General features: G+C 55.3%; 9 protein-coding genes across 9 annotated transcripts; 4 read left to right on the top strand and 5 right to left on the bottom strand.

Annotated features, from left to right (window-relative positions):
- Positions 1–723: 723 nt before the first annotated feature.
- BKA78DRAFT_255828 (Metalloenzyme, LuxS/M16 peptidase-like protein) lies at positions 724–4204 on the bottom strand (the record flags this gene model as incomplete). Its single annotated transcript, XM_066885032.1, has 3 exons — positions 724–1280; positions 1335–3834; positions 3950–4204. 3 exons carry the CDS (start codon positions 4202–4204, stop codon positions 724–726), a joined length of 3312 nt encoding a protein of 1103 aa, XP_066741285.1.
- A 470-nt stretch (positions 4205–4674) lies between these two features.
- Positions 4675–5573, top strand: BKA78DRAFT_322066 (EthD domain-containing protein). Its single transcript, XM_066889089.1, has 2 exons — positions 4675–4944; positions 5004–5573. The coding sequence occupies exons 1-2, from the start codon at positions 4765–4767 to the stop codon at positions 5259–5261; spliced, it is 438 nt and encodes a 145-aa protein (XP_066741284.1). The 5' UTR covers positions 4675–4764; the 3' UTR covers positions 5262–5573.
- A 642-nt stretch (positions 5574–6215) lies between these two features.
- On the top strand, positions 6216–6629 carry BKA78DRAFT_298355 (uncharacterized protein; the record flags this gene model as incomplete). Its single annotated transcript, XM_066886899.1, has 2 exons — positions 6216–6317; positions 6357–6629. 2 exons carry the CDS (start codon positions 6216–6218, stop codon positions 6627–6629), a joined length of 375 nt encoding a protein of 124 aa, XP_066741283.1.
- Positions 6630–8317: 1688 nt separating this feature from the next.
- BKA78DRAFT_255181 (ribosomal protein S5 domain 2-type protein) lies at positions 8318–9211 on the bottom strand (the record flags this gene model as incomplete). Its single annotated transcript, XM_066884973.1, has 1 exon — positions 8318–9211. The coding sequence occupies one exon, from the start codon at positions 9209–9211 to the stop codon at positions 8318–8320; it is 894 nt and encodes a 297-aa protein (XP_066741282.1).
- Positions 9212–9628: 417 nt separating this feature from the next.
- BKA78DRAFT_355526 (uncharacterized protein) lies at positions 9629–11028 on the bottom strand (the record flags this gene model as incomplete). Its single annotated transcript, XM_066891914.1, has 4 exons — positions 9629–9756; positions 9813–10398; positions 10450–10659; positions 10723–11028. 4 exons carry the CDS (start codon positions 11026–11028, stop codon positions 9629–9631), a joined length of 1230 nt encoding a protein of 409 aa, XP_066741281.1.
- A 520-nt stretch (positions 11029–11548) lies between these two features.
- On the bottom strand, positions 11549–13940 carry BKA78DRAFT_188220 (uncharacterized protein). Its single transcript, XM_066883531.1, has 2 exons — positions 13678–13940; positions 11549–13616 (listed from the first exon to the last, which is right to left on the bottom strand). The coding sequence occupies exons 1-2, from the start codon at positions 13855–13857 to the stop codon at positions 12021–12023; spliced, it is 1776 nt and encodes a 591-aa protein (XP_066741280.1). The 5' UTR covers positions 13858–13940; the 3' UTR covers positions 11549–12020.
- A 1921-nt stretch (positions 13941–15861) lies between these two features.
- Positions 15862–16773, bottom strand: BKA78DRAFT_188192 (uncharacterized protein). The gene is made up of 2 exons (XM_066883530.1): positions 16498–16773; positions 15862–16342 (listed from the first exon to the last, which is right to left on the bottom strand). The coding sequence occupies exons 1-2, from the start codon at positions 16593–16595 to the stop codon at positions 15985–15987; spliced, it is 456 nt and encodes a 151-aa protein (XP_066741279.1). The 5' UTR covers positions 16596–16773; the 3' UTR covers positions 15862–15984.
- Positions 16774–19062: 2289 nt separating this feature from the next.
- BKA78DRAFT_333020 (uncharacterized protein) lies at positions 19063–20298 on the top strand (the record flags this gene model as incomplete). Its single annotated transcript, XM_066890036.1, has 2 exons — positions 19063–19536; positions 19588–20298. 2 exons carry the CDS (start codon positions 19063–19065, stop codon positions 20296–20298), a joined length of 1185 nt encoding a protein of 394 aa, XP_066741278.1.
- On the top strand, positions 20275–21701 carry BKA78DRAFT_188154 (uncharacterized protein). The gene has a single exon (XM_066883529.1). It carries the CDS (start codon positions 20432–20434, stop codon positions 21443–21445), a length of 1014 nt encoding a protein of 337 aa, XP_066741277.1. The 5' UTR covers positions 20275–20431; the 3' UTR covers positions 21446–21701.
- The last annotated feature ends 128 nt before the right edge of the window (positions 21702–21829 follow it).

Genomic DNA, 21829 nt, shown 5'->3' with positions numbered 1-21829 from the left:
TTGGAGAATGTGTGAACGTCTGAAGACAGGCGAACGTTTGGAACGCATTGTAACAAAGTCAAGCTATGGTAAGACTCTATGGGAGCAGCGCGATGGCGAGGGTGAAATTACTAGTACACAAGTAACCTAGGGATTGCAAATGGAGGAAGAGTGTGGTCGGTGTAGCTATTCGCGTGCATATTGGGCTTTAATACAGATCACCGGAAGGGACGGCTAGTTTTCACCATCCACCTCTCTATGTTAAACTCTAAAAACACTTTCGGGATGGCTGTGCCGTGGCCAGAATCGCACGCAAATCCACCAACCGATACACATCTTTATCAAAGACTGTTGACTGTAGACCTGTTCGGGATATACAAGCCCACGTCGGCCGTTACACCACCGTACACCACACCACACCATGCCACTCACCCCAACCCAACACCAACAGCAAAGGTAGCAGCAACATTTCATCTATCTCAATTCTATCCTGTCTCTGCAACCGACCGACCGACCTATCGCACCCGCTCCGATCCCTTTTCAAACCATCCATGCCAGAGCCAGACCAGACACCCAAATGCCCAGAATACGCATCCCATCTACACCCAAAACGCAGCCAAAGGGAAAACCCGAAAAAATCTCGCAGAGCCCAAAATGCTGCTCACGCTCACGCCGTGTCCACGTTCACCCACTCCCCTTTCCCCCCCTCATCTATAGGACCTGGACCACTCTTCACCCATGTACTCACAACTTGGGCTCCAGCTCCTCAAACTCGCTGATGTCCCTGACAGCCGTCGGGCCCTTGCTGACGGCCATGCTGGCCTTGAAGTCACGCACGTCGGTGATCTTGACCGGCTCCTTTGCGCCTTCCTGGCCTGCGCCGCCGTCAGTTGCGGCGGTCTCGCCGTTGGTCGCCGCGTCGGACGATGGCGCGGCAGGAACCAGCTGGCTCATGACAGCCTGGCCCTTTGCCATAAGCTCGCCGACCTTGTCGGCAGCCAGCTTGAGGTCCTCGATCATGTGCGCAGAGACGGCGCTCACGAAGCCGGCGAGGTCGCCGCCGGCAATGTCGACGTTCTCCAGGCGCTTGGTGAGGGCTTCGGTGTTAGAGGTGACGCCCTCGCTGGTGAGGAATTGGTTGACCTTGGAGACGAGTGCGTTGCCGCTGCTGGCGGATCCTTGTGCCAGCATGTGGACAGAAACCTTGGCGCGAGTGGAGGAGCGCGGGGAGATGTGGGCGTGGTAGAATTCCAGGACATCTGCCTTGGTCAGGGGCTCGACATGCGCAACATCCTCTTCAGCTAGATGATGTCAGCACAATGATATCCCAATAGTGATTGCATTCGAAAACTTACAACTCAAAAAGTCCAGCGTCTCGCCGCAGATGTGAGTCCAGAAACGAGAGTTCTCCTGGCTGAGGTTCCTCAGCTTCTCTTTTCTGGTATTCTTGACACTTTCCTTGTGCGCCTCAAAGTCGTCGTCTGACATCTCCTCAATCTTCTTCTCGACGCCGAGCAAGAAGGCGTCAATGCGACTCTCCAGATAATCAGGAGTCCGCTCACTCTGGATGAGCACCCGGAAACCGATCCTCGTGAGGTGGGTAACTGCGCCGCTAAACACAACGTATCCAAGCTGCTCTTTCGTCCGCAACTGGTCAAACGCAGGCTCATCGACCATCTGGGCAAAGACCAAGGCCTTTGCACGCAGACTCCGGTTGGCATTCTCACCAATGGTGCAGAGGTACTCGATGCAGTGGTTGATGTTGGCTGGATCCTTCAAGACGCGCTCATAAACAAAGTTCGATCCGCTCGGAAGGAGGATGTTGCGGCGGATTGGCCACTGAGAGGGCGCGAGGGGCCGTGCTTGAAGCGTCTTTTCCACAGTGTCTGCCATCTTCAACGCATCTTCCTTGTAGAGGTTGCCCATGGCGATCATCTCGATGTGGGTTTGCTTCAACAGTTGGGGGTAGAAGTGGCGGATGTCGTCAGCGGTGATGTGAGGAATCTCTGCCAGGAGCTCCTCGTTGATCCAACCCTTCTCTGCTGTAAGCCAACGAGTGTATCCACCGACTTGGTAGTACGGCTGGTTGAACTCTGCGTTGCGGAATGCCCGGGTCATGCGTTCTTTGACGATCTCGAATCGATCATCGCGGACCTTGAGGTCACGCATGGCCTGCAAAAGCCGTTCAAGGAGAACGCCCATTTTGTCATTGTATCCGTTGACCCAGACGTCCAGGCCCAAGCCGCTGGTAGCGAGCGAATAATCGACACCAGCAACCTCGGCGTCGTAGGCATACTCATTGAGGTCGTCCGCAACCAAGTCCCGATAAAGCGCGGTCATGACAGCAGCCTGGGGAGTTGCGGCGACCAGAGGAGTTCGAAGAGTAAGATCAACAGTGGCCTTGGGCACCCAGAAGCGGTCATCCTTCTTGTACCAAAGACGCACCCTGTCGTCGTTGCGAATCACATGGGGATGTTTCAGGGGCTCGCTGACTTCCTTCTTTTCGACTTCGAGTTTAGTGGGAATAAATTGGTTGGGGTGTGGCAGGTGCAACTCGCTTGGGCGCTCTGACGGGGTACTGTCAACTGCAGCCTTGAGGTCGTTGAGCAGGTCCTGTGGAAGCTTTTGATACTTGTACTCGGTGCCGTACCACTTCTCCTTCTGGTCCCAGTCGCCTGGCCAGTCCTGACAAACGATTGACATGCGGAAGTTTTCGGGTCGAAGACAATCAAGGCCAGCCTTGATAGCTTCGGGGTTGAACTTGCGGACAACAGTAGGGCCGCTGAGTAATTGATCGCGGGGGTAGGGCTTCTGCATGATCCCGCTCAGGCTGCTTGTTGTGCTGCTCGCAGGGCTCTTTTGCTTGAAGCGGAAATCGACTTCGCTCATTTTCTTGATCTCTTCGAAGATCCATTGCTTGGGCTCAGTCTCCTTGAGCAAAGCAATGTACTGGAAGACGAGCTTCAGGATTTCCGTGTAGTTCTTAAGTCCCTCTTCGGTAAGGCGAATCGAGAGGCTGAAGAAGCCGGCTCCAGGGCACACAGCCACCTGGCCTGCGCCGAGTGCATTGGCCCAGCCCTTCTCTTTGATATAAGCCAAAAGACTACCAGGGCCCTCGTGACCAATCAAATGGCTGAGGTAGCGGCCAGGCGCTGATTCGTACAGAGCCTCCTCGTCGGGGTAGGGAAAGTACATGTCGAGGTTGCGCGTCTGGAACACGGGCTTTGCGAAGACTTGGGTGCCGCGCTCCTTTTCGCCAAATGGCTGCTCGTCGTCCCAGCGATTCCGAGGCAGATTCTTGTTCTTCACCTCGGAAAACATCTGAGAAACCCACGACTCCAGCTCATCCAAGCTCTCCCGGCCCAAGACAACCAGTTTCATGCGGTTGGCGGAATAGTGTGTCTCGTAAAACTTGATAAACTCATCCCTGATTTTGACGCCTCTCGCGAGGGGCTCATCGTGGAGAGTCTTGTAGTTTCCGGTTGAGAAATGGCAGTAGGGGTGCTTGGGATTCGACAGACTCTTATTCAGTTGGTGCAGTCGCCAGACGTCGTTTTGCAGATTCTTCTTATTCTCCGAATCCACAGCCCTCAGCTCCCTGTCCAGCGTCTCCTCCAAGAAAAGCGGTTCAATGAAGAATTGCGCGAATCTGTCAAGTGCGCCGTACAGGGGGGAGCTCGATTTGGTGGACAAATCTTGCCTACTGCTCGCGGCTGAGGAAGCGGCGCTGTTTGACGGGGTGTTTGAGGTCGCGGCGACTTCGAAGTAGTAATTTGTGTTGGTCGACGCGGTAAAGGCGTTGGAGTAGCCCGAGTAGGCGGTCAGGTACTGGTTGTACGCGTTCTCTTTGGGGTACTGCAGGCAGATGGTGCATTAGCACGCTTCAAGATGTCTTTCCCTATGAGCGCCAACAGGAGCACAGTGTGCCCCAGCTCGTGCCTCGCGGCGACTCGACGGAGTTTGCACGCACCTTTTTGGTTCCCATGAACAGCAAGTGCTCGACGGCGTGGGCCATGCCGGGCATGTCATCGGCGTCGCTGAAGCTTCCCACATTGACGTCCATGGCGGCGCTCACTTTGTCCGTGTCAGGGTCATGTATGAGCAAGGCCTCCAGCTGGTTGGGCAGGCGGATGACGCGGTAGGTCCTGTCGTCGAGAGCAGGTCTCTCCATGTTCTCGGTCAGGCGCTCTGGGAGAGCCGTACGGTTGTTGACGGGCTCGGCCATTGTGGTAGAGAGGTAACGGGGACGGAGGGGAGAGGCGAAAGGAGGAATGGTCGGGCGGTAGGGCCGTGGGACGGAGTAATAAGCGTGCGGCAACAGTGACGTCCAGCGAATTGTCGCGCCGCCAAGAGGAGGACAACAATACCAAGGTGAGCTTTGGTGGACAACAAGGGCAAACGACGAAGTCAGAAGAGACGCAGACGGACGCTTTAGGCGATGGACATGTCGAAAGCTCAGAGACGGTGGGAATGGCATGCAGCAAGAGAAGGATGCAGATGTCGGCGTGGGCAATGAGCGTAAAGATGTTGTACTGAGCTGAGCGACGGGGACAACAAGGTGGACGAAGCTTGCGACCAATGACCTAATCAAGAGGCTGAGGTGCTTTTCTTGGACGTGTCGGGAGCGATGGGATTAATTCCGCTGGACCAGAGACGAGGAACAATGGATGCCACCCATCGCGAGCCCGACGATCAACCGCCCGGCCCAGCCTGCGAGCATCCCCCTCCCGCGCCGTGCTCCCGGAATACTCACCACCTCCACCCTCCCGACCCTCACTGCTCGCCATGGTGCTCGAGGCCGGCTATCCCAACACTTCGGGCTTCCGCAAGGTCACCAAGGCCACCATCCTCATCAAGAAAAAGGAGGGCATGTCTGACGCTGACTTCATCGCCCACTACAATGCTCGCCACGCCCAAATGGCCGCCCCTGTCTTGCTCCGCCACGGCATCATTTCCTACACTCTGGTGCGTTGCGCCGACCCCCTCTCGACTTCCTCCCCCTTCTCACGCCTACTGCCCCGTAGACCTACCATCTCCAGCGTGACAGGACCATGATGCAAGACATAATGAAAGGCAAGGCCAAACTGCTGGACTACGACGCCATTTGCACCTTTGTCTTTCCCGACTACAAGCACCTGGCCAAATTCCTCTACGACAAGGACTCTGCAGCTCTTACCTCGGACCACGACAACTTCATGATCGATGAACAAATGACCATGATGGTCGGTGACGAATATGTCATTATCGACAATGGCGTCAAGGTTGACGGGCCTTCTTCTTGACTGTGATTTTTCCTCGGCTTGATTTCTTGGTTTTGTGCGTTGCGGCGCCGATAGACTGTTTGCATCCTTCTCGTGCTTCATTCCTGCGCTTCAGCCCTTGCATTGGTTTCCCCGGAGCAACTCCATGTGCATAGCATTTTCATCGCATTTTCCCCTCTTCATCCTGCACTCAGATGGTGTGCTCGATTTTGATTCCTGTCGCATCACACCTCAACAGGGGTCAAGGCATGAAGTACATAATCACCACGGGAATAGACTTGAGACTACCGCCAGCTCACCAGGTTTTTCGCGATGGACAGCTTTGAAGCGAAAATGTCATTTGAAACGCATTCTTTGGACCACTGATAACGATGACTCCGACGAGAAACACAAGCCAAACTCTGTCCCAAAGCCACCACCTCTGCACCCGGCTTCCAAAAAATGAACCCAGCATCCTAGCGCCATGGTACAACTTTGAGTTTTCGAAGAACAAAAGCAAAAACAAAGACATTCCCTGAGCGTCGGCCAGTCAAGTTCGCTCATGTACTCGCCATTGGACTCTTTCAATGCAATCATGCGCCAGCGGAGGAAAATCCAGCAATTTTGTCTCCCCAAAGCAAGAGCAATGCCCCGAGCAAGATGAACATGTACGAGCCGAGGAAGAGACGAAAAAGTAACAGATTCGGCTCCGGAGGAAACTAGCACAAAGTGAGCACAACTGTGGACCAGGAAAAGTTGGCGACGGTACTGACAACGTCCCGTGTTTCCAACACGTATAAACAGATTTCAAGAGCGAGTACGATGAAGCAGACACAGAAGCCCTCGAAACTTCTGATGCCTTCCAAGAAAGGCCCCCATGTAGCAGCCATGCTGTGAATGCTGTCGTTTGGGTGATGTTTGGGAATCGATGGAAGTCGTTGTGAGAGGGAGCGATGTCTGTGTATTTCAATGTTCCTCGTCAGTTCCGCGGTCGACATGAACAGACCAACAAGAAGAGTAGAACTTACCACCAATGGCAGCTCAGCAGAGAAAGCGGAGTATCACAGATGTTACGACAATGAGAAGTGCGTTCAGGAGGTAGAAGACGACATCTGGAACACGATGGGGCCGGGGTAGGATCCAGTAAATAAAGAGTGTCCGACTGAGGATAAAGCTGAAGCAGACGGTCAAGGAAATGAGCACCGCGCCGATTTTGATGAAGAAGAGCATCAAGGACACTATCCCGGCGATAATGACAACCTCCCGTTCGTGGATGCCGTCTTGGAAGGGTACAATCGGGAGTCCGTCGACCATTTTGATGATGCTGTTGATACTGGATGTTCTTGGTACTGGATGCTGTCGGTATTGGATGCTGTCGGCAGTGGAAATCGAGTGAAGCTGGCTGGTTGAAGTCGAAGAGTGTCTGACGGGGATGCTCCGTATGCTTCGGCGGGGATCAGTTGCTTTATCCATCAGCGAGCGAGGGGAGAGAGGGCAGGTGGTATCCGAGCAGAGTGGTCAAGTGCCTCCAAGGGGGGCATGGATGCGGGGCCACTTGCCTTCAAGGAGGCTCCAGACGTCCGCGGCTTCCTGTGCCTTACTGCTTCCAGTCTTGATGGGCAGTGAGGCACAACATCCAGACGAAGCCCCAGTAGCAGATGTTTAGGCTGACCGATCTGTACAAAGCACGCGCGGAGCCGACAATGGCCGCAACAATACAGGTCCAGAGTCCGACGGAGAGGAAGACAAAAATCCAGATTCTGAAATCTTCGAACACGATCCACCAGGCTAGGCTTCCGAAGAGCAGATTGATGACGGCAATGAAGATGATGACGAAGATCCCCCAGGCTTCCTCTGTGAGTTGGAGTTCAGTTCCAGGCATTGTGTTGTGTTGTCGCTGTGAGTGGAAACTGCTTGAGTGATCGAAGAATGGTGTCCGTTGGTATCGAAATCGAGCAAAGTTGTGTTGCGAAAAAGCTTTCTGTCGTATGTTGAGCACTCCCAAGAAGCTCACTTGGCTCGTCTCATTGAGGCCAGGGGAAGGAGCATGTCGGTACCCGAGCACTCCCCAAGCACTCCCCAAGGCAGGCACCTTCCTCTCAGGCGCAGAGCCATCTCAGCCTAAGGACGAACCAGATAGGAATAGATAGACATTAAGCAGAGCATGGCCAGACACCCAAAGATGCAGGTGAAGATGTCGCGATACACTCTGCGGGTCCCTGAGTTGCGCAAAATGGTTATTTGCAAGATGACATCAACAGTGGCGAAGACCAAGTGAGCAAAGCTGCCGGCCCCAATCCAAATGAAGAAGTTATGGGAAAGAAAAGAAAACAACATGTATGCAGCTAAGCTGCGGTCGGTAAAGTAGGGTGCGAGTTCGGTGGACATGATGTATTTTGTTGTTTGCTTGGAAGTGGCGCGGATTGCTGCAAATTGTCATTGCTGCTGACTTCTTCATGGACCAAGCTGCTTTATACATCCATGGAGATGAGGAGTCCTCATCTCCTCATTGAGGACCAATTGCGAGACAAGAGTTCGAGAACCATCTGCTTCTTCCCATGGCCAGAAACTGCGAGTCAATTCCTCCGGTGAGGTGTCGCAGCTCAGATGTTCCGCTTCCTAGGAACACAGCGAACCGGAAAGATCAGTCAGTCAAAGCCGTTGACATTGAACAAATGACATGGTCATGTTGAAGAGAGCCAGTAGGTACGCGACTCCGGTGGCCACTCCGCGGATCTTTAGTTTTGAGTCGAAGCAGCGCGAAATGATCACATTGACAACCATGAGTACTGTGCCGACGGGCCAGAAAGTTGGTTTTGTGTGAAAAAACCAAGGGTATATCCAGAAGGTCGTGACGGCGGCGATCAAAAGTCCGAGTGCCTTGGTGGTGTTTGAGCAGGATGAAGGTTCCGGAGACATGATGTGATGATGGTTCTTGGTCAAGAACACTTCTGGGCCTTTAGCTGCTTTATCTAGCTTTCGAGACAAGTGCGAAAAGAATCTTGATACGTGGTTCCTTTGTTCTTCAACGGCAACATCGAGCTCAGAGTGCGGTCTCAGGGCGTGCTACAAGTCTCGGATAACCAATCCATTGAAAATTATTTCTTCCCCTTTTTCTTGTTCCCCTTTTCCTTCTCCTCCTTCACAAAGCCACCAAGCACAAACGCCTCTCTCGCCGTCTGGTTGATGATGCGGAAGCGATCGGGGCCCAAATGGATGCCGCCATACCACCTGGTCACGACGACCATGGCGTCCCAAATGTCCATGAGCTGCATGAGGTGCAGCAACCGGCCGCCCGCAGCCGTCTCACCATCATCATCGCAATCCTGATACACGGCGTCGTTGGCACCGCGGATGCGCCATGCCGTAATGTTGTGCGTCGCCTTGGCGGCCTTCTTGTCCGTCGCCACCAAGTGTTGCACGAAGCCTTTTGCCTCTTGCGGGCTCGTCACGCGCGCCGCCCGCGCCAGGAAGACGCTCTTCTTCTCGACGGCGGGCTCGCTGAGCACCCACGGCGGCTCGGGGCCGAGCTGGTCAACCTGGATATCCGCGGCTCGTGAGCCAGTGTTCGATGTTGGACCGTCTTCGTCGTCCGGGGCGTCGTGATTCACACCAGCTGTTTGTTCATGCGCGCCGCCGGCCGCTTCGTCCGCGGCGCGCTCGCGCTGAACCACCTCGCCGACCTCCTCCAGCAGGTCAAAGACGCAGGGCTCGCCGGGGCGATACACCTGGGCCAGCACGTCGCGTACAACATCGACCACGCGCGTGCCAAAGCCTTTGGGGACATCGTCGCCCACCGAATGTGTGCCGAGGATCGAAGGCGGCGCGTCGGGGTAGTCGGCCGGAAAGTCAAAGCGTAGGGCGACTGAGGGCAGCGACGGGAGCCGCAGGATGCATGCTCCGCTGGTGGACGAGTCGGAGTTGGGGACGAGCGTGTCCTCGTCGTATATAGAGTTGATGGCCTCGATTTCGTCTTCTAGCGCGGGGTTCATGGCGGGACGAGGTCGGGAAGAGGTTGGCTGGTTGCGCTCGCGGCGGGTAGGGCTGAAGACCACCGCACGTTAAGGCAGGGATGCGGGTTCAATTGAAGTCTTGCTGCAACGGCTCGGCGTCAATGGGTTTGGATTTTATTGTGGAAGGCGTGCAATGCGTGTGGGATTGTATAGGTTTTCGGCGACATCATACGATTAATTGATTCAGCGCAATCTCTCCGTCGATTGATTCAAAATGGGTGACTTTTATGATCGTCTGTCAAGTCTCTATCCAATTGCCAATCCGATCTGCTTGCACTATTCCAAAACGCCTTGCCTGTACGCCCGCAGATGATATCTTTTTCTCCCGCAAGTGCAAGAATCCCAAATTTCATCTTCTCATAGCGCCAAAAATCTTTCAATTAACCTTAGCCCCGCTCATCGTGGGCAGATATTCTCCAAGGCATAAGCTCGATACCGCTGCAGCGCATCCGTCGCCGCCATCCCGCTCCTCTGAGGCAAAAAGCTGTGGTGAGCAACTAAAGCACGTCCGTCCACAATCGCGTCTGTCAATCAAATATCAGCAAAGCGTTTCGACACCGAAATGATCTTGGCAACTTACGCCTCCCTGTCCTCTCCGTCATGACCTCCGTGAAATGATACTCATCATCGCCGTTGCCGTTATGGATGTCGCTGGCAATGATGTCGTCGCCCCAGATGGCAATCATCTGGATGCCCATGCGGCGGTAATTATAGTCGAGCATCGAAAACTTATATCTCCACAACTCATTCTTCTCCAGGTTCTCGAAGAAGCTATAATGTTGCTGCGCCGCGTGCGTCCAGTGCCACAGTGACTCAGAGAAGGCATCGAAGCTCGTGTTGGCTATGGGCGTGTTGTCCAGGGGGTAGCCTTTTGGCAGCGGCAACCACCTGTGCCCATCAAACGGCGGGTCGAACTCATGGGGAACCGTCCAATTGACCGGACCGTGCCAGCGAGGGAGTTCAGAAGCGCGCCACAGACTGCCCGTCTTGTTCTGACCTGGCGGCGGCGGGAGGAGTTCTGGGAAGTAGGGATGTACGGCGCCGAGACTGAAGTGCATCCAGCTGAGCGAGGGTTGGTTTACAACGTTGGCGGCGACGACAAAATACTCGGGGTGCTCGATCTTTGTCTTTACCAGTGTCGCGATGGCGTGGTCCTCCATGAAGACCTGCGACATGTCAGTGTTGCCAATCCGATCTGCGTTTGATCTTCAACTCACCAGATCATCGTCCATCTTGATGTACATCGTCCCATTTTCAGCGACGTCGTACGCACTCGCATAGTCGATGCCCTCAAAGAGCAAGTCGATCCTCGTGTAGGCCGGTTCGCCCGCGACCAGCCAGTCGAGCCATTCCAAGTCTTCTTGCGTCGTCGTTCGCGCCAGAAAGATGACTTCGTCAAGTAGGCCGCCGTTCGAGACCAGATTGCGCTATTCAGGGCCAAGTCAGAATAAGAAGTCTAATAATGTTCCATGCTCTTCTTGAATGCACACCTTGAGATAGCAATCCAGAATGCCCACACTCTCGGGTCGCCCAAAGAACACCAGCCCCACGATCCTCAGACCTTCGGGTTTCACCCAGTCTGTCACGCCTTCCAGCGCTCCTTGACCAGTCACGCTCCAGTAGCGCGGTAACGGCCGCGCAATCGCATGGTGGTATCTTGGAGAAGTCGTAAGCGCCGTGTTCTTTGCGTTCCACAGCAGCAGGAGAGAGCATGAGACGGCGATGAGCACGAGCAACTTTTGGATCTTGAGTCGTAAGCCCGTGCCACCGAGACGCAGCTCGCCATGGGCCAACATGGTGCTTCCTGAGCCGGCCGCTGGGACAAGTAGCTATCCGGTAGATGGTGTCGCTGTAATCTTTATGGCCGAGAGGCGACGATTGGTACACCGAGGATGCGGGGATAGGATTTGGGGGATTGCGTAAGTCGGGTTGCGGATTGCTTCAGACACCCAGGTCTGGGTCGCGGCGTGATCGCATGGTAAAAGGGGAGGGAGAGGGCGCTTGAGAGAAGGGGAGTCCGATCGAAAAGTAGCAAGGCTGGCTGGGAAAGACAGGCAAGCAGCTGACGCATGGCCATCTCGCCCGAGAGTTATCTGCTTCATCCATCCTCCGCCATCCACTGGTCTACGGGACCCCTGAGAACAGTGCGGTTGCACGGCGGCGCAGCTCGCCCCCTGCGGCCCCACCCCACCATGCACGGTGCCGGCCTTGCTTGGTTCTTGGTCTCAGTCAGCGTTAAGCTTAAGTTCAAATAGGCGACAACATACAGTGTTCTGGATGTGAAAACTCTTTGGTCAACAAAGGGAATGCAATGGCTGTTCTTGAATGCGGCTCATACGCAAGCTTAACATTTAAGCATCAACGCCCATGTCATGATCCTTGGGAAAATCATTGGCGGCTCATGCAGAGGTCATTGCAAGATGAATAGAATCTTGAACAAATGAAGTGAACAATTCAATGACAGCGGACCTGGGGATGGCTTAGAAATGAAATTCAACTCCCGCTTGGAAACAAATCGTTGCGCTCAAGTGAATGGTTCGAAAAGCAGACCTTCAGGATGGGGCCGAGCGAACACTACAAACAAAATACACCCGTCAATCAGCGGTAATGCCAAGGTAAAGAGCATGGTACGGGAGGAGGTGAGCGCAGCGAGGAAGCAAAAGAGGCTGGCAATCTCGGAAAATTAGTAATCAGCAAAAGCAAGGAACGAAAAATGTCTTGAACGCAACTTGGCTAAACGCCAAAACGGTACATTCGATTGGTCGACTACGGAAAGACACCTCGCCAATTAATAGCCTCTGCCTTGGCCGTGGCCCTGATTCCAACCCTGGTTTTGGTTCCATCCCGGATACTGTTGGGGGTGCGGCGGTTGCCATTGCTGCTGGTTGGGATTGTAACCGGGCGGCGGAGGCGGGGGAGGAATGGGGTAACCCATGGGCATGTTCGGATATGGCATGTGAGGGGGAAAGGGGGGAAATTGAGGTACTGGGCCCCCTTGCTGATGGAAGCCACTGTTGGGTGGCATTGGCGGCGGTGGAGGCGGCCAAGGACCAGTATAGTTCGGCGGCGGAGGCGGATGGGCAGGGAATTGCGGCTTTGGCGGTAGAGAAGCAGACGGCGGAAGCGGAGGCGGAACGAATCCATGGACGGGAGGGAAATTTCCTTGTGGAGGAGGGGGAGGAGGGGGCAGCGAATGGTTGAACTGGGGTGAAGGATTTCCAATCGGAGCTCTGTTGACTGGTGCCGGCGGCGAGGAACGACGGTAGCCACGAAATCCGCCAGGAGATCTTGAGCGCGATCTCCTGTCAAAGCCACGGTCCCGTCCAAGTCCCATCCTTGGCCGTGATGGCGAGCGGCTGTCGTCTCTCCGCCGCTTGTCGTCCCTGTCTCTACTTCTGCTGCGACTTCTTGAAGAGCTGTATCTTCGCTTGCCGCGCTGTCCATACCGGCCTCCACGGTCAGAGCTGATGCTTCTGCTGCGGCTGCGACTTCGACTTCTTGAAGAAACGCTCCGGCTTCTGTTGTAGATATCCCTGGTGTCAGGTCGAGACCTTGCCTCGTCTCGCCTCTTCTTCATCTTGTCGCAAAACTCGACAGACCATCCATAGTACCCCTCAGAGGCTACCAAGTCCCCAGTCATCTCGTCTTTGACCATGGGCTGCCCCATCATGTCGATGTCTGCCACGATGCCTTCATCTTCCGTGTAGAGGTTGTTTGCGTACTGCAAGAGATCTTGCACAGCACTGATCAACTCGGACCCCACTTTCTTGTTTCTAAGATCCAACGCTTTGATCTGGCGAGTATCGATTGGTCTGGAATCGTTCGGTCGAATATGTGGCATGAGGGCTCCCGCCGGCAAATCGTACCATGCATCATGGGTCTCTCCGTGGTACGAGGGGAGGACATATGGAGTGTCCTTCTGGCCTACAGTACCTTGCGACTGCACTTCGTCGCTCGCAGTTGGCAGACTGCCTTCTTCCAAAGCTTTCCGTACCCGATCCTTGTAACCATCGCTGTATTGAGCGTGGGCGTAGAGTTCGGTGAGTCGGGCAAGTCGCTGACGGAGCTTTGCTTTTCCGGATACCTGAGCTTGGAGGGCCGTGTTCACGAGAGACGCCAAGTTGGGTTCCAGCTCCTCGAGGGTGTGCGCAAAATGCGATGAAAGCTCGTGGTGGACTCGGACGTGGTGCACCAGGTCATTGAGCAGATAAAGAATGTTTAGCGCCTGCCTTCGAGCTGATGGAACGTTTCGCCGTGAGCGCTTTGGCAACATCGCATCCTTGTCGGCAACCAGGCTCTGAGCCAACTTTACTAGATAGTCTCCCAGGACGGAAATCCTTTTGAGCGAAGGCACTGCGTTCACAACCAACCATTCCTTGCAGTTCTGTCATTGCGACCAAGCTTTAGCGAAGATCGCGAGGCCGCGTAAAGATAGTAGATCAAACCTGGAGATTTGAGGGCGAGCAGTGGAGGATGGCTGCGTCAAGCAATGTGTGCATTTGAGCGACGGCGTCTTTGTCGAGCGCGGTGGGATCTTCGCGTCTCATGGCTGCGAAAAGTCGGGTCCTGGCAATTGTAAGGACTGCCGGCGCAGTCAATGACGACGGGGGACGAATTGCCGCCATGGCGCGAGGAGATGGGATACTGCGAAGTTCGATGTTGACGGAATGGCCTCGTCCTCACAAACAGCCTGTCTCGAATGAACTGCGGGCGTTCGCGTTCGCCGGGCCGGATGCGATGGAAGTGCCGGAAAAGCTTCGGATCATCTTTCATCTCCTCGCCTTCCTTTTTCGGCACTAGCACCATTTGAAGTAGCAAAAGTCGTGGCACACCAGAGAGCGCTTCTGGAAGATTCACATCTCGAAAACTTTTACCTTGGAAGGATTTCACCTGCTATGGTGTCCATGTGAACTTTGTCCACCTTGTTGAGCTCAAGGGTCCATTTATAATGTGTGCAAAACAAGTATCGAAACATTGAAAGCAGTTGTAGCTCCATGTGCCGCGAATGTTACTGCCAGGCTTAATTATCTCGACAAGATATTCGATATGTATACCACACGCATTTCACCTCAAGCTTCCTCAATCGTTCTCGCCCTAGATTTCAATTACAACCTAATGGTGAGCAATGTGATAAAAGCTCTCGTTCTCAAGACTCGCAGCAAAGAGAGAAGACTACGCCATTAATGCCCACTACACGACGTTGACTCGTTTAAAGCTGACAGCTTGCGCGTATTCTACTTCCAAAATCGCTCTCTCAGTATGGTTGGAGGCTCACACACCGGAAGCGTAGTATAATACTCCAAAGCAAGCGCCAAGCTCACGATCCAAACCTGCAGATAACTACTCAGACCAAACACCACCTCCCACACCGACTTATCCATGAGGTAGGGAGAACGTCTGGCAGCGTCCCGTCCCCCGTTAATTCAGCCCTTCATTCAGCCCTTCATCACGCCTCGGCGGAACACCCTCTCCTGCCGCACGTCGCTTACTTCCAAACTACGGTATAGATCATGCAAGTAAGCCGACAGAAGGGCGGGACCGCTGAGATGTAGCTATAGCATGCAGAATAGCGGGCCGATTAAGGCGAGGGAAGATGCATTTACCACAGTAAGCATGCGCGCGCGGACCGTCTCAATGGCACTGAGACATAAACTCGCCGTGTGCAGCATCTGCGGATGGAGCTGGTATACAGTGGAGTCGCTGGGTAGGCAAGTTTTGTGGCTACGGGGAGTGATGCCTTCTTGCAATGGCTGTATTTGTGGTGTATTGCTCGAAAGGGGAGGAGGGGCTGCCATTTCGGAGAGTGGAAGTATTTGGACGGAGATGATGGCGAGAGCCTACCTACTTTCGGATCAGTGCGAAGTAAAAGACAGTCCAGCCCCGCGCAATAATCGAAGCTGTAAGAACCCAGCGGAGATCTCAGATCCGCGCCATCTCCCGATGTCATATCGGGAGCATCTACAAAGGCGGCTGTGCAATGCAATTCCTGTGATATTTCCGTGCGTAGCAAAGTTCAGCGCCAGGAACAGAAGCCCATCGGACGGCAATAATTCCAGGCATGTAAGCTGATGGGTGATCCAGAGCGGGCGGACGGTGCTGATGTCCAGCGGGAAGGACCTGTCAATAAGAGCATGGCCCGTTTTGGCGCCAGTGCGAAATATGCGCATCTGTCAGTGAGCATTGACAAAGCGGGTGTTGGGGCCAGGCCAGGCGCGTGCGGAATGAGCAGCTTCCTCAGCACCTCCTCTCAGCAGCGAAATGAAAAAAGGGCGGGAGAGTGAGACGGTAAGGAATGAAGGTTGACAGCTGCAATGAGAGAGGATGGCGAGGTGAAACGGCGACGATATTTGTTGGATTCCTCGCCTGAATTACAACACCAAGGAGCTTGCGCGGAGGACGGCGTAACACCCACTACGCATGCACACAATACCTGCGCTGTCCGAGATATTTCTTGTCGAAGTTCGTATCCGGCACGAGGAACGCGCGAGCGCGTTGGTGTTGCTTAATGTTTTTGTAGTGCTCTCAGAGGATCCTTAGCGGCTTACAAGCGTAGCGCCGTTATATTGTCAACTAGGACGCCTTTTCCGAAGCCGCATAACGCGTTTTGTAGCTCCGGCGTTCCATGGTGCCCCTTTAGACGCCTTTGTGGTCACAAATATAGCCATGTTGGGTGTATATTTAGAAGTGGACTCATGTGATGTTTGTTGGCTGCAAAAGCAGGCAGCAACCACCATGGAGGACGCGTAGGCAAACTAATCAAGACTGCGCCTCGCAACTTGATGCAGAGCAGTCTTCACCATGGATTGTCCACTACAGCCATCGTTGGATACGTTTTTGGTTCGGGTTGTCCGTTGAGGGCGTGGCAACTCCTCGGGAAACTTGTCTTTTTGCCGGTCAAGAGGTTGGGCGCCTCGCTGTGGCGATGAAGATGGGAGAGGTCGTTCAGAGGTCCTGGCGGGGAAGCGAGACGGCGGGCTCGTGAGTTGTGGCTGAAGTGGAGACGGCATCAATGCTGAAGCCGGCCACGCTTCAACTTGCCCTCTGTCTTCGAAGGGACCGAGGGGACCCGCTGCCACGGGCAAGGCGAGGGACCACGGTGCTACTTCTGTACTACGGTGGTGAAGATCAGAACGTGTGCGTCAAAAGAAAATTGAAGAAGAATCCGCTCCTCGAAGTCGTGACAAACAAGGAGACATGTTTAATTTGAGTTTTGGAGTGGTTTCGAATCAGACGCCGTTCATTACAAAAAGCACACATGGACGTACAGAACGTGGGAGAGTGAAGTTGCATCTTTCCGTACTCGGTCCCTCGATGGACACGAAGCGGGGAAGCATATCAAAGGCTTTGTCCAGTGGGAGAGCATAGGGAGGGGTGCGGCGTGGACAGTAGTACGGGGCCCCCTCTCATGACACCATCAAAGAGACGATGCTGCCGTTCTACCGGGACGGATGAGCCAATTCTCGCCGTAGTACGCCACCAGGGACCCAGCAGAGAGGCCATTTTTGCAGCCAGTCAAGAGGACGGTGCGGTCGCCCCAGACAGGTGCTGAGGTGTTGTTCGGGGACGGGGGCTTTGGCTAGCCAATCAGGAGCAGCAATGGCAAGCGAGCTGGAAGAAAGCGCCAGCGCGAAGGAACGAGGACCACAGATTCATAGGGCTGGCCACTCTTTTCGCTCGTCGAAACGCAAGCAAGGGGCCTGCAGTCGCCAGCAGACGGGCTTCACCGCAGGTGTTGGTTTAGCGCCTGGGTATTCTGTACGTGAGGTGTACATAGGGCCAGGGCACACGAGGCGAGGAGATCTTGATCATGTTGGTGACAGGCGCTGGTGAAACGTGAGATGTCCGAATGAGGCTCTGTACTTTTTGCATTGCAGGTGCGTGAATTGACTGCGCAATGACGTGGTAGATGTCCATCAGGTGACGAGTCTCTTGTCGAAGCCCGAGGAGCACCGGAGCATGACTGCCGGACGGGGGAAGCCGAGGAAGGGGGTGGGAAAAAGCAGCGTGGTGAAAAATTTGGAAGTGGAGTTTGGTGGGTGGCGATCGGACGGTGATGAAGAGGCGGGAGGATGGCCGGGAGGCTGGAGAGTCGTACTGGTATGGGAGCAGCAGATCAGCAAGTCGACGTTTCACGTAGCAACGAAAGCGGAAGTTGGCCGTCTCCCCGACCACGGACACGGACGACACGAAGGACACAGTCAGCCGGTGGTTGCTCTGTTCCTGACTGCGCCACACATCTGACCAAGCCACGCCACCACCGCCTCATCCGCTCTCCAGCTCTCGCTTCCTCGCAGCCGGTCCAACCTTGAACCAACCAACCCTGACCCCTAACCGCTCACTCAGGTCAACACCACGTCGTCGTCGTCACCGCACTTCGTGCTTCGGCGCGCCCGGCGCTTCACCAACTTGACATGCACTCAAGCGCCCGCAAAAGATGCGAGCTCTCGTGGGCGTTTCAGAAGGCCGATCCACAGCCAACCGCAACTCGCCGCTCACAGGTCACACCCGCAGTGCGCGTCGCCTACGGCCCGTCTAGCTTCCTCTGACGCACTAGAAAAAGTCCTTCTGGATGCGCCCATTGGGTAGCCGCCGTTGGCCTGTCCCCCTGGCGTACACGATGCGGCTTGTTTTCCTATCGATACCCTATCCGCTGGACCCACAGGGGCTCCCGCCGCCGTCGCCTTTTCCGCTTTCCTCTCTCTCGCACGCGTCGCGTCACCTGCTTCCTTCCGACTTCACTCCTCCAACATCCTGTCAATCTCATCCTGCCGCGCCCCTCCACTCCACGGTACCTGCGTTTTGAAACTCAGCAATGCCACCCAATGCTCTGCTCTGCATGATCTCTTTTCCTACCCTGCCTCATCCGTCGTCTGCCCCAAGCCACCGACTGGTCCCGTCGTCCGCCCATTTTCCTCTCCCCCCCTAACGGCCGCCTCCCGGGCGAGCTGCGCCAGACTTGTCCCACTTCCACATGTGCTAACCGTCCCACTGGCTGCGTGCTACCCTGATGCCTTGCCCTGATTCCTACCTGCTCAGACAGTCCGTCGTAGACGCCAGCTGTGGGGGGCCTGGCCCTGGTCACTGTCTCTCCCGACTGCCAGGTCCCCCGACGCTTGTGCTCCGTCTCCACAAGCCCTTGCGCATCCGGCTGCACTTGCAAAAAGCTTGGTCTTTTGTTTGTTCCGTCTCCCGGGATCCTGCGCCTGGTGCGGATGCTGGCTTGCTGGATATAGCTTATAAGTATGTGGCCTTGGCCCCAGACGTAACGTTTCTTACGCCTTTGTCTACACCATCGTCGACTTCCTTTTCCACGTCCAACCAAAGGCTAGACCTTTGCATTTCCTTGAATCTTTGCTCCCGCCTGTGGCAGAGCAGTACGGTCCTTTACCAAACCCCCTTGTGATCACTTCGAGACACAGACGCTCCTTGTCCCCTGAACGGAATCCCAACTCGTCCACCCTCATCTCCAACAGTCAGACTATACAGGGTTCTCTCCAGACGAGGTAGGTCTCTTCCGCTTCTTTTCGGAATGTTCTTTATTGTTCATGAGTCGTCGTCACGCTTCTTTATTCCCATTGTTTGAACGTCTTTGTTTCACATCACTTCAAAGATTTCTGCCCATTATTCTCGGCGACGGCTTGCTTTCCCACAAACAATGTCCGCGCAGTCCGCGCAGTCCACGCGCAAACATAAAACCTCGACCAACCTCCTACACCACTCCGACAACTAACACCACACCCCCAGTTCATTTCCCGTCTTCAAATCGCCAGCTGGTCTAGCGAATTCCCACTACCAACGACTCGAAGTCCACAACACACTCTCTATACAAAATGGTCTCTATCAGCGCTCTTGCGGCCCTCGCCGCCACGGTCATTTCCGGCTCCCACGCACACATGATCATGAAGTCTCCTGTTCCCTACGGCAAGGACTCGCTCAACAACTCGCCACTCGACAACTCTGGATCCGACTTTCCTTGCAAGCAGCGCTCCGGCGTCTACGACATTAGCGAGGTCAACAGCATGCCTGTCGGTGTTCCCCAGGAGCTTAGCTTCACGGGCTCTGCTACCCACGGCGGTGGTTCGTGCCAGATCTCGGTCACCCTGGACCAGAAGCCCACCAAGGACAGCGAGTGGAAGGTCATTCACAGCATCATCGGCGGCTGTCCCACGAACGCGGCCGGCAACCTCGCCACCACGGACGGCGCCTCGACCTTCAACTTCTCCATGCCCGAGGGCATGCCCAACGGTCAGTACACGCTTGCCTGGACTTGGTTCAACAAGGTCGGCAACAGAGAGATGTACATGGTAAGTAATATCACGCTCATTGGTTGTGCGAATGCTGACAACTTTTTCTAGAACTGCGCGCCGATCAAGGTCTCTGGTGGTGCCGACAACAACAACGCCTACAACAAGCTCCCCGACATGTTCGTCGCCAACCTGCCCCGCGAGGAGTGCGAGATCCCCGAGAACGAAAACTTCAACTTCCCCAACCCTGGTGACTCCGTCGTTACTGCCGAGTCCACCTCGATTGGTTCCAGTCTCTCCGGAAGCAACTGCGCCGCCGTGACCGTCAAGGGCGCTGGCGCTGGCAAGGCAGGCTCTGTTGCCTCGGCCACTGGCGACTCTGGATCTGCCGCCACGTCCGCTCCCGCCAGCAAGACTCCCGCGTACGCTTCTCCCAAGTCGACTCCCGCCAACACTGGAGGTGTTTTCGCTCCCGGTGCGGCGTCGAGCGCTGTCGCCCAGAGCCCTGCCCAGACTTCTGCCGCCGCCGTCCCTGTCACGACCCCTGCCGCAGCGTCTACCCCAGCCACCGCCGCCGCTCCCGCAGGCACCGGAAGCTCTAGCTGCGTCCCTTGCTCCACTGACGGCGCCGTCGTCTGCATGGGATCTTCTCAATTCGGCCTTTGCAACTACGGTTGTGCTGTCCCCCAGGCTGTTGCCGCCGGTACGTCGTGCAGCGATGGCAAGATTGTCCGCCGTGACGGTCGCGTCCTCCAGCGCAGTCACCTCAGGCGTGCTCACGACCGCGCCCTGGCCGTCGCCAGGCACGCTCGCCACGCTTAAGCTCTCTCCGCTTGGGGTGTACATACTGCCTGGTACATAAGGGTACAACAACACAGGAGGTTCAACGCAGCGTCATGTCGGGTCTGTTGATCGGGCTCTACCGACCGCCGCCGCCGCCTGTGGTGACGAGGACATGACCATGATCAAAACTTCGCTTCTTACCATCCGAGGGCACGCCTTTTTCTCAGGCTTGTGTCACTCTTTTTCTTGCCTTCTCTTTCAACCTTCGCACCTTCTTTGCATTCGAAGCATCATAGGGGGCGTTTCCCAATTCCTTCATTCGACTCTGCTGCTTGTTGCGTTTGCGCATCCTTCACCGCATACACGCTCCTGGACATCAATCGTCGTCCATTCTCTCTTGTCCTCTCCCTCGCTCTCATGCAGTCAAGGCACACATGCATCGGCATTTGGTCGGCGTGGTTCATGGAAAACTCGGACGGATTTCGACGGTTGGTCAAAGCATAGCATTGGGACTTGGGGGAACAGGCAGATGAGATTAGCATACAGCATTCACTTGCACCACTACTACTTTCTTCCTTGCTTGACTATGTGTATGTGTGTCTTTGTTGGTTGTCCCGGTCGCGCGGATGCCGCGTGGCAGTGTTGTCTTTGTGTTGGTCTTTGCCTTTGTCAAAAAAGCGTGGTCGTGACGTGGTCCATTCATCCTTTCCTCGTGGTCATTCATACGTATACCCACCGTTGTCTTTGCACAAACAATGCATTCATTCACTCTTCCTTTTGTCTCCGTATTTCCACCAACAGCGTGCCCGCACCCGCGTCCAGCAAACGCCAGGCGCCCAACGTCCAACCCCATCAATCAAGATGCGTCTTGCCTCCGTGCGGTGTGATGCCTTTCCGTCTGCTTGCCCCGTTTTGCCCTACAGAGTACACACTCCCCTCACATCAACGATCGCTCCCCGTCTGTCCGTCCGCCCACACGCATGCAGCCATCCAAAAGAGTCGAGTCGAGACAACAACCATGAACCATCCCTCGCTGCTTCCCGGTCCCCACCTACCCACATACGCACAAATGCACAGTATGTGTGACCATCACCAATCAGCCAACTGTCTAGTTCTACTGCTGGGGTTGGATGCGCTCCGCTGCATCTCGTGCGACGGCGACTCTGCACATCAATTGTTTTTCTGACCTCCGGGGTTGACGCTTGCTTCCCTGCCACCTCCCAGCCACCCTCGACGCCCACGCATACGTCGCCCTGTCGTCGATTCGATCGACAGACGACTGTCTGTTGCCGCTATGTGCATATCCTGTGTTGCAGAAACTCGACTCGACTCGACCCACACGTCGTGCCTGTGCAGCTTTGCAGTCGTGCAACCAGCGAGTCAGGGAGTCGAGGTCGTCCCGTTTCCGTGTACGGCGGCGAGGTGCGAGTGCATGGCATGACTGATTTCCCAGCAGTGTCACTGCCACGACGTCTGCGCCGTTGGGCAAGGCGGCGACGAGACGAGACGAGAGGAGACGAGGCAAGGCGGTGCAACGCAACGGCGACTGCTTGTTCCCGCCGCGCGTGTG

This window comes from Phyllosticta capitalensis (assembly GCF_038381095.1).
Source record: "Phyllosticta capitalensis strain CBS 128856 chromosome Unknown BKA78scaffold_9, whole genome shotgun sequence".
Classification (NCBI taxonomy): Eukaryota; Fungi; Ascomycota; class Dothideomycetes; order Botryosphaeriales; family Phyllostictaceae; genus Phyllosticta; species Phyllosticta capitalensis.
Note: the sequence above shows the minus strand (reverse complement) of the source record. Positions and strands in the feature narration are given on the sequence as shown.

Excerpts from the sequence above, each read along its gene's own strand:
- BKA78DRAFT_188192 (XM_066883530.1), bottom strand. The coding sequence starts at position 16,595 with ATGCTCTCCCACTGGACAAAGCCTTTGATATGCTTCCCCGCTTCGTGT. Across the intron at positions 16,343-16,497 it reads ACTTCACTCTCCCACGTTCT|TACAGAAGTAGCACCGTGGT; the intron begins GTACGTCCATGT and ends TCACCACCGTAG.
- BKA78DRAFT_322066 (XM_066889089.1), top strand. The coding sequence starts at position 4,765 with ATGGTGCTCGAGGCCGGCTATCCCAACACTTCGGGCTTCCGCAAGGTC. Across the intron at positions 4,945-5,003 it reads GCATCATTTCCTACACTCTG|ACCTACCATCTCCAGCGTGA; the intron begins GTGCGTTGCGCC and ends ACTGCCCCGTAG.
- BKA78DRAFT_188154 (XM_066883529.1), top strand. The coding sequence starts at position 20,432 with ATGACCATGATCAAAACTTCGCTTCTTACCATCCGAGGGCACGCCTTT.
- BKA78DRAFT_188220 (XM_066883531.1), bottom strand. The coding sequence starts at position 13,857 with ATGGCGGCAATTCGTCCCCCGTCGTCATTGACTGCGCCGGCAGTCCTT. Across the intron at positions 13,617-13,677 it reads GCTCGCCCTCAAATCTCCAG|AACTGCAAGGAATGGTTGGT; the intron begins GTTTGATCTACT and ends TCGCAATGACAG.